The following is a 10,001-nucleotide window of genomic DNA, read 5'->3' as shown; positions in this document are numbered from 1 at the left end:
ATATATAAATTATAATTTATTAATAAAAAATTATAAATTATATTCATATTATTTGAATCATTTTTTTTAAATTTTGGTAAAGTAAATTTAAATTTTATAAATAGATTTAATTTTAATGAGTCAAACCATAAACTAAATTTGAGTTTAGTATGATTTGACTCAATTAGACTCTCTTCCAACCTTGTATAATTATATATGTCGAGACATAATTAAATATATGTATAAATTTTTTTTATATTATCAATATAAAATTAAATTCTTTATTTTATTAACTACATTTAAAAGAATTATCACGATGACTCGTATTATTTTACTTTATACATTGTTTATTTGCCACTTTATTTTTCTCATAATATTTATCATTCCTTTATACAAAAATTATTATTAAATATCAATTATATACTTAAAATTATTGAAGATTTTTCTAATATTTTCTATTAGTTAAAGATTATTAATATTTATCGTAACAACTTTGTATTTAGCCAAAATAACAAATAGAAAGACGCGAACTGAATATTTCTAGTAACTTAGTAATGGAGTTAGACTGCCCTGTTTCTTTGCTTCCATTTTGGTTGCTTCAATTAAGGGAAGGGGTATAAGTATAACTTATAAGTGCCCAAATGTAAGAAGGAAGGGGCAAAATTTGTCAAAATAAATAAACTAAAGAATAATACTACACATTTAAATTTTTATTATGAATAAAATTTAACTAAATTAAAAAATAAAATTTAAAATAATACTGCACATAATTAATTTTCATTATGTTAGATATTTTAGTTGGACTTAATTAAAAAAATTTAATGTGTATTATTATTCTTAATTAAAATAATAAAAAGAAAATGGCGGTGACACGGTCCTCTTCGTCGAGGTTGGCGCTCTCCACAGCCATATATAAAGCCATCCAACTTTGAATTGCGACCCTCCGGTCGTCGTCAACAATTTTCTGTCCCCTTCTTCTCTCTCTCTCTCTCTCTCTCTCTCTCTCTCTCTCTCTGAGAGAGGTTCAGATCCAGATCTGAAACCTAATCTCACTCTCCGTTACTCGCATTCGCGTAAACGATACATTTCCAAATCGATCATTCAAAAAGAAAAAGATGGCGACGGTGTCACCTCTCGCCAAGTATAAGCTCGTTTTCTTAGGCGATCAATCGGTTGGAAAAACCAGTATCATCACACGTTTCATGTATGACAAATTCGACACTACCTATCAGGTCCTTCACCATATTCTCGATCTTTTCAGGTTTTGGTTTTGTTTGATCATTCTTCAATGGTTTTCGTTGATCGGTTCTCAATTCAATTTGATCGGTTTTACAAACGTGAATGGTTTTGGTTTTGGTTTTGCTTTTGAATTTCCCGTTGATCTCTTCTTCTTTGCGTAGTTTTGTGCGGATCAACCTGAATTAGAATAGTGTTTCCGTTTTCAAAAATTAGCCATTTCTGTGTATGCTCTGTTAGGAGTTAAGAATTAAGATCAGAATAAGTTCATGCTATTCATTGATCACTTAATACTGTATTTAATTGGAAAATAAGTATCAGAATGACTTTTGCTATGATTTTTAAGACCTGTTTATCTCACGTGATTAACTGTGATATCTTGAATCGTATTAAGAATTATTTTTTCAGTTTAAGAGTTGTGAATTAGTACAAGTTAAGAAGTACATCCAAAACAAGAAACAAAATTATGTTGTATGCATCATACATGATTCCCTGTCTAAAATATAAATAAGTTTCTTGAACCTCATACATGAAATCTTAAACTTTAAATATCAATAAACAAATATAGAACTCCAAATAATACGGTAAAGCAGTTAGGCATTAGTTATAAGTAAACTCGTATATTTTGACTGTTCCTGCAAACTTGTGGTACATCCTAATAAAAATCCAGTGTAATACTCGTATATCTTGAACACATATTATCTGCTGAGAACAGTGCAATACTCTTAGTTAACTTTCTTTTCTCCCTTTGGAACCATGTTAGTACTCCGAATATTCTGTTTGATAAGAATAATAGAGCAATGAAACATTTGGATATGATGCATATGTCGTGAGTGGGTGAATGCAAGTTCTTGTTATGTCAAATTGACAACAAAGTAGTAGAGAACTCAGGGTGCATTCAATAACATCCCCTTAGTTCCTTTTATCTAATAATTAAAGTTTCTTCAACTTCTCAGTTTCTCTTATGAGAATTGGTCAAAAGTACTGGAAAAATAAAATCCTGAACTGCAAAATCCAGAAAAAAATTTCCCCAGCCTTAAGACGTGCTTTGCTGGCCTGCTCAGTTTTCTCAAATCAAGAAATTCTAATTATGTATCATCCAATTTAAACAACTAGGAATTATGGATATTCTGCAATTGTAACTTGTACTTTTCCGTGGCTCTTCCCCCTCGCCCTCACCAGGGGCAAAACACATTGTTGTTTGATATCGTTTTGATATAATCGAAGATTGATTTTAGCTGGGAGTTAGACCAGTTGCTTACAGATTGATATTGCATTAGCAATGCACGTATTGAAGTTTGAGTTAGACAAGTGCTGAAGTAGAGTAGAACTGCAAAAGAGACTGTATGTAGTTGTAAAAATGTTTGAATTGTTATTATTTCACTTGAAAACAGATTTACAGGGGTTGTTTTTATGTGTAGTATATTTTGTGATGCTTCTTGTTTATATTAGTTATCTGAGATAGAATTTTGTCTTCCCTTTCATGCTATTTTCATTTCAACACCTTCATTTCCCTTGTCCTGCTATGACCTACTAGGCTCTTGACAAATTTCTTGATCATCTGATTTTCAGGCTACTATTGGCATTGACTTCTTGTCGAAAACAATGTACCTTGAAGATCGAACGGTTCGTTTACAGCTTTGGTAGGCTATGTTCCTCTTAAACTTGTTAGACAAGATCGTCCACTTTTGTTTTTCTCATTTTACCTATTCTTTGCATGTCTCTCAGTGTAGTGGATTTTAACTTCACAGGGATACTGCAGGGCAAGAAAGATTTAGAAGTCTAATTCCAAGCTACATAAGAGATTCTTCTGTTGCAGTTATTGTATATGATGTAGCCAGTGAGTAATGGTTTTTTTTTTTCTTTTCCTCTTTGTTACTAGGATAAAGTCTAACTAACGAGGTCCTTTATGGATCATACATATTTTATTGGCCAATTCTATGGTGCCTATCATTTGGTGTCTAAATTTTGCCTAACTTTTCTTTTGTAGTAAGTTTTAAATTTTTAAAATTATTTATTTTTTATATCTTTTAAATTAAATATTGATTTTTCACTCTTTTTAGTAAATAGGCACCACCTTTTAGGCACCATAGCATTCACCTATTTTATTATGACGTAATTTCTTCTTGTTATTTATGTATTTGAATTTTGAAGAAAAGATATTGTAGCAAATGAATACATTCTTAAGCCTGGTTTTTAACTGACTGTTCTGTTCTTATTTTACAAAAAGCATGTGGTATGGAAACATCAGCTTTCTGTGTGTCTTTTGTTTTCTCTTTCTCTGTTAAGTTTGCATGTGGATCTGACGTGTATAAACAATCTATCAAGATTCAAATTAAATTATAAATATTAAATTCCTTAGCAAGTTGTTCTGATGCAGACCGGCAATCATTTCTGAACACTAACAAGTGGGTTGAGGAGGTACGTCAAGAACGAGGCAGTGATGTTATTATTGTCTTAGTTGGAAACAAAACTGATCTTGTTGATAAAAGGTTAGCAGTAAGATTCTAAATTTGGTCAATACTATGTTGCAATGACTACTGTTCCATAAAAATATTGATAATTCACATGTTGCCTTTGCATACTATGATGTGATATAAGTTTTCATTTATTACCTAATTTACTTGGGTAACTGGGTAATTATGTTACAAAAAATTATTGGTAATAGGTTAGATTATATTGTTGGTGGTGGTGGAGGAGTAGGCCAAACAGTGCTATTTTTGCAAATCAACAAATTTCTGTTTCAATTTATAGTGTCATTTTTTTTATACTTGAACAGGCAAGTTTCTATAGAGGAAGGAGACGCCAAGTCTCGTGATAGTGGAGTCATGTTTATAGAAACCAGTGCTAAAGCAGGCTTCAATATCAAGGTAAAAATCAACGAATTCTCCCTGTAACCCTCATTTTTTTTATAAAAGAAAAATATGAGCAACATACTTCTGATTATAATGTCTATGATCTTTACCATATCAATCTGGAAGAAAGATGGCATGTTTCCACTACTATTTTTTACGTAGAATAGGCCAGTCTAGAGATTTCAGTGGAGTTCAACTATGTTATTTCCTTTTTACATGTTCATTCCTTTGAGTTTTTTTTATTATTATTATTATTATTTATTTTTATCAGTTATTCATGTATGTTACGTGAATCCCAAACTTTCAGCCTTTGTTTCGAAAGATTGCTGCAGCATTGCCGGGGATGGATAGTATGTCTTCTACAAAACAAGAAGACATGGTTGACGTAAATTTGAAACCCACTGTGAATTCATCGCAGTCAGATCAACAAGGAGGAGGTTGTGCGTGCTAAAGAAACTCTGTTAACGAAGGTGCTAATATAAATCTATTAACTTGGCACAATTATTGGTTTGTATGCTTGTGCTGGTGGAAATGTTAAACGTGCATGATTATATTGGTGAGGGGGCAAATCGCAATATACACAAATCTGGTAGTTATTTATTTGATTTTATTTATTATCTATTATACAGTTAGACCCTAGATGTAAGAGCACAGGTAATAAAGTACTAGTATAGAAATTTTGTTAGTGGTAGGCATGAAGGAAGCACCGTTAGTTCTGACGGCTTATGCGTGAAGAGAAAGCTTCAAAGTTCAAACTGAAGGTTTGGTTAGAATTTCTAGAAAATGGTTACATGCTTAAATAGAGGAACGTTATATGTTCCACCAAAGCTAGTTCATATACGAGGGTAAAATGCACTTTTATTCTTGATGTTCAGTCAATGTGCATTTTATCCTCTAAATTTTAGAAACAATGCATCAAACCCCTTGTGTTTATTAAGTGCACACCCCCACTGACAAACTATTGGAGAAGTGGTTGCAAAATGAAAATTTGACAATTTGGATGTAGTGCACAAAATTTAAGGGGTTAGAATGCATGTGTTCCAAATCAAAAGGATACAATGTACAATGCACATTGATTAAACTTTTGGACGTAAGTATGCATTTTCCCCTATAATAAAATAAGGACCTGTTAATTTTGATGAATTTCCAATTTTTTCTTAAGTTTAGATCCCCTAAACAATTAATATTTGAACATAATCGTATGAGATCTATAGATGCATATCATGCTAACGTGATCGAGCATAAAAGATAAGTAAAATGTTCACAACTATTATTTTACTCTTGTATATTGAGATTTTCATGCCTTGTTTTTACCATCTTTGCGGAAGACTTGTTCCATGGAAAAATAAATTTTCTCATTTTTTTTCTCAATTGATCTTGTAAAATATAATCTCGCACCATTCAGTCATACAAAATTTAACAATTGCGAAAAAAGTAGAGAGAATATTCCCTTTCAGGCAACTGTAGTTTTCGGCGGATGATTCAATTAAAACTGGGGTTTTAGGAAAACGCAGACCTCAATCATCAAATCTTATCCCGAACAAATTTTCAATATAACTTGAGTATCATAAGCACCCCTACTACAATTCAAAGTTCATATTAAACAGCCATGGAAGTTTACACACGCTTAAAGGCACCGAATATCAGAGCATCAAATAAGAAAGCCTTCAGCCTTCTGCCTAACCCTCAACGTCAGATATATCAAAACCAATGTTCCAAAGCTTGACCTGCAGGATAATTGATCATTATGGTTAATGTTCATATAGAATAGACAAAAAATTTGCATTAAATCTCTGTTTCGGCTCAATCGGACCAAGTCCCGACACATTGTACTGCTGTATCAACACAAGCCAACTGTACACCGTACTAAAATAATGCTAATTAATGTTCTTTCAGTGGTGGGTGTTTTATTTTCATTCTTATCAGCCTCCTGGAAACATCAACATTTATTTTCATAAATTCACAACAGAGTGCTACATGTATAGCTTTAAAATATTTTCTGTTACAACTATGGGGAAAAAAAAGGAAACGTTTTACCAGGAAATGGAAAAAAAAATCAGATAATAATAGATGAATTTATATCAACTGGTAAGTCTATTTTATTATTTTACGGCAATTTTTATTTGAGCATGTCAAATAATCACACTGGTACATAATAATATCCATCAATTAAATACTATGGAAGATATAAATTTACAGGGCAAGTAGATAACTTATTCTTTCACTGTCTAATCTGTTAGAACTTACAATATTGAAAACAGAAGAGCAACTTTTCTGGAATCAAATGAAGCTGCACGCTTATATCTTCTCCATCTGTTACTTGGTAAATCATGTAACTTCTCACTGACTGGTTTATCTGTTAATTAGAGATATAAAAGTTAAAAATGTATAGAAATCACCTATCTAGTTGATGTTGGAGAACATAAGCACATAAACACACTTGGTAGTTTAAACATCACAAAAAGGATTAGGATAAAAACATGCAAACTACGCTTTACCGAACTATGAAGGCTTCTCAATGTGATTAATCAGGAAATGCATAAGGATTATAAGTAACTTATCCTTATCTTCAAGTTCAGATCAACCAAATGTTATTACCAGAGTCTTTAATATGTTTGATTAAATGCAAATGCAATGGGGCAATACCAACCTATCCATGTTTACCACCTTGCAAAAGTTAACTATATGGTTAATCAATACTCTATAGCACATGTCATTGTCATCCAGATCCAATCAGAAAAGAACATGTTTCAATAGTAAAGAGGGCATCTGTTCTTTGAGATGTGAGAGGATACATCTATTTATCTTGCTGCTTCTAGCACACATTTTTGTTATCATGCCACTGATTTGTATCACTTGGACAATATTTCTTTTCAGATCTATCTATTCCAACCGTCTGCTTACTTATTGTGTGCAAACTATGTAATCATCTCCAGTAAAGAAAAACTATCATCTTATCTGAATTAAAATATTATGGTGACCAAGAATGTCAAACATACCTCTTGAATTGAAGCTCATCAGACTTTGCAGTTGCTTTCCACCTGATTTCAAACTTGATTCTCTCCACAGTACACTCTGCAATGTTGTGAAATATCAGTCCTGATACTCAAAAAATTTGTGTCCTTGGTATATATATGCCAAGAGATTCAAAATAGTAATAAACAGAAATGAATGACAAAAGAATGATCACTGCTCAAATGTATCTGGAATTAATTGAACCCATCTATTCATTTATATTTTAGAGAACATCGATCAAGAACATAAGTTTATGAGAATTGACTTACAGTTGGGGAGTTCCCGGTTTTAAAAGTTTCAACGCCCTCTTCATGGGATTCAGGTGAAACTGAGTTGCCATTCACACTAGGTATATCAATTACGCACTCAGAATACTCATCGCCTTTCATTTGAAAATCAAAGCAGTTTTGGCAATCTAGGTCAACATCTAAACAAGCCGAGCTTTTAGCTTGATCAGGAACCTGTAGGATGCTTAAGAAAGCTAGCGGCGAAGCATAATTTGCAGTTTCACCTTCCTCATGCAACATTGAAATGCTGTAAACATCTTGACCCTGTATTTATACAAGGACTTCACTTTTCAGAACATTGAATCATATCCATCATTAATAACATAAAATTAATGAAGCACTTCAAATTAGAAAAACATGCAGCACATTGGAAACTCATTCGATTTATACCGGTTCCTTTCCCCTTTCCCTTTTGGTCCTTGTATTTTAACAGTTTTAATTAAAAAAATTAAAAAAATGCAGCTTTGGTGTGTCTTAAGCTTCATGAAACCATTTGATATATATATATAAAGTAACAAAGTGACTAAAATTAAACCAAAATCAAACAGAAACCCAAAAGCTAAGTTCATTTTATGTTTAAACACCAAGGTAACAGCAATAGCAACAAATCCTTGTCCTACTAGGTGGAATCGGCTTCATGGATCAAATGATCAAATGATGCCATTGTGCTGTCCCTATCCACTACTTGGATCAAGGAAGATAACAGTAACCCAAAAAATAAAAAAGTGAAACATCACTGCATATATTTTGTAACGTTTGTTGCTCTGTTTTCAATCTTACTGTTCTAATACTCTAACATAGTGAATCATCTCAAACCCATGAACCATCAACAATGAAATGCCAAAATGTAACAGTTTGGTTTTGTTTCTACTTTCTACTCACTGGCATGCCTTTTATATAAAGCCTAACATTCAGTGTTTTTTTTTTCCGTCAATGTCATGCTTACCAACTAATAAGTAATAACTGTTCAGTCACATAAAGTTCACTTCGTTAACTAAAAATTAAATTAGAAGGGGAAAAAAAAAGGAACATTTAAATCACTCTAAACAGAAGAACCAACATGTGAACCGTGCAATCTGGCTGCATGTGAAGTCTCCTCAACCCGAATCGGCGGAACCTCTGAAATAAATTTAGAAAAAATAACAATAATAATAATAAAAAAGAATCGTTTCTGCAATTGCAACATTGTAAAGTTATATTATGAATCTAGTAGAGTAAATTACCTAAAGGAAGCTGACGATTAAGGTCATCAACACCTGCTTTGAGTAACTTCAAACAAGAACAACCCACAGGTACATTCCCATTCACATTTCCTTCTCGAATTTGATGCTCTTTCTGCAAAACAAAATTCAACCATAAAAAAAAAAAAAACAAAAAAGCAATGTCGGTTACGAATGCAATTGAACAATGTGACTCATCAGTTTAACCTTGAGTACGCGATCCGTTCAGTCAAAGTAAGACATTCAGCAAATCCAACTTAATGTACTCGAATTTTACAAAAAATGGCGAAAATCAATTAACATAATAACCTACAACATCAAATCGCTTCGTTTTCAGTTCACTTTCACACACACAAAACGCACGCGCGTGCGTGCAGAGACTTCACCAGCTTTCGTTTTCGAATTAAAGCTGGAAAGTACCGCAACGCAACTCAACTCAACTCAACTTGCTCTTAGAAAGTAGTAGAAACGGAAACAAGTTGAGGTTGAGGCTCCGATTTAGTTCAAACGACGTGTCGTTTAGCTGGTGAACTCAAAATGCAGGTTGAAATTAGAGACATAAACGACAGAGGAAATAAAGGAGCGTTTACCGCGGTTGACGAATCGAGAGCCATTAGTGAAGTGCGGGTACCGTTTTGTTGTGTTTTTAGTGGCGGTTTGAGGAGAAGAGTAGAAGAGAACATAATGTGAGTGTGATGGGTGAGGAAGTGAAGGTTACATTGGGAATGAGAGTGAAGAAGAGAAGGGAAGAAGGAAGGGAAATGGGTGTGTGAGTAGAAGACATGTAATGTAAGTAAGGAGCGGTAAGGGAGGCTCTTGAATGCGACGTCTACTATAACGACAAAGAAAGATCAAACACACCCTTCAATCCTTCGTTGAATCTTCTTCTCTCTCTCTCTCGGCAGCACCGAGTGGGAGAGTGTCACCATTGTCGTGCCCATTATGCCCCCCGTGCTATTGTGCCTTCCCTTTTAGGTTATTAATTCTAATTTCCAATTTTATAATAATTATTAAAATTATATTTTGTATATTTATAATTATGTGGGGAAAAAGCATAGTGATACCTAATTTACTGTTTATGACGCAAAAAATAATGTGGAGTTATTTTTTATAATAGGTGAACCATAAATAAAAATTAGAATGAATTTTTTACTGGAAATGATCTGATGAAACTCGTTTCTCTCCTTCTCCAACGGATAAAATCAAAATTTGTCAGAAAAAGAAAATAAGACCTCACTCCTTAGAGTTGGTCTAACAAAGGTCTATTTACAAATGGCTTGGATAATATTGAATTGGATTTAACTACCATATACCTGCTTAGGACACCTAATAAAATTATTATTAATATTTTTTAATTTTTTAATAAATATAAAATAAATATATTAAAAATTTTATTTTTTTATATTTTT

At 32.7% G+C, this 10,001-nt stretch overlaps 2 protein-coding genes across 2 annotated transcripts; one reads left to right on the top strand and one right to left on the bottom strand.

Moving 5' to 3' along the window:
- The first annotated feature begins 841 nt into the window (after positions 1 to 841).
- Positions 842 to 4,843, top strand: LOC112715173 (ras-related protein RABH1e). Its single transcript, XM_025766942.3, has 6 exons — positions 842 to 1,211; positions 2,788 to 2,858; positions 2,967 to 3,055; positions 3,596 to 3,707; positions 3,995 to 4,085; positions 4,378 to 4,843. Exons 1-6 carry the CDS (start codon positions 1,095 to 1,097, stop codon positions 4,519 to 4,521), a joined length of 624 nt encoding a protein of 207 aa, XP_025622727.1. The 5' UTR covers positions 842 to 1,094; the 3' UTR covers positions 4,522 to 4,843.
- Positions 4,844 to 5,601: 758 nt separating this feature from the next.
- LOC112715172 (uncharacterized) lies at positions 5,602 to 9,543 on the bottom strand. Its single transcript, XM_025766941.3, has 7 exons — positions 9,183 to 9,543; positions 8,596 to 8,707; positions 8,433 to 8,491; positions 7,355 to 7,636; positions 7,070 to 7,145; positions 6,318 to 6,426; positions 5,602 to 5,797 (listed from the first exon to the last, which is right to left on the bottom strand). The coding sequence occupies exons 1-7, from the start codon at positions 9,273 to 9,275 to the stop codon at positions 5,722 to 5,724; spliced, it is 807 nt and encodes a 268-aa protein (XP_025622726.1). The 5' UTR covers positions 9,276 to 9,543; the 3' UTR covers positions 5,602 to 5,721.
- Positions 9,544 to 10,001: the final 458 nt, after the last annotated feature.

This window comes from Arachis hypogaea, chromosome 10, assembly GCF_003086295.3.
Source record: "Arachis hypogaea cultivar Tifrunner chromosome 10, arahy.Tifrunner.gnm2.J5K5, whole genome shotgun sequence".
Taxonomy (NCBI): Eukaryota; Viridiplantae; Streptophyta; class Magnoliopsida; order Fabales; family Fabaceae; genus Arachis; species Arachis hypogaea.
Note: the sequence above shows the minus strand (reverse complement) of the source record. Positions and strands in the feature narration are given on the sequence as shown.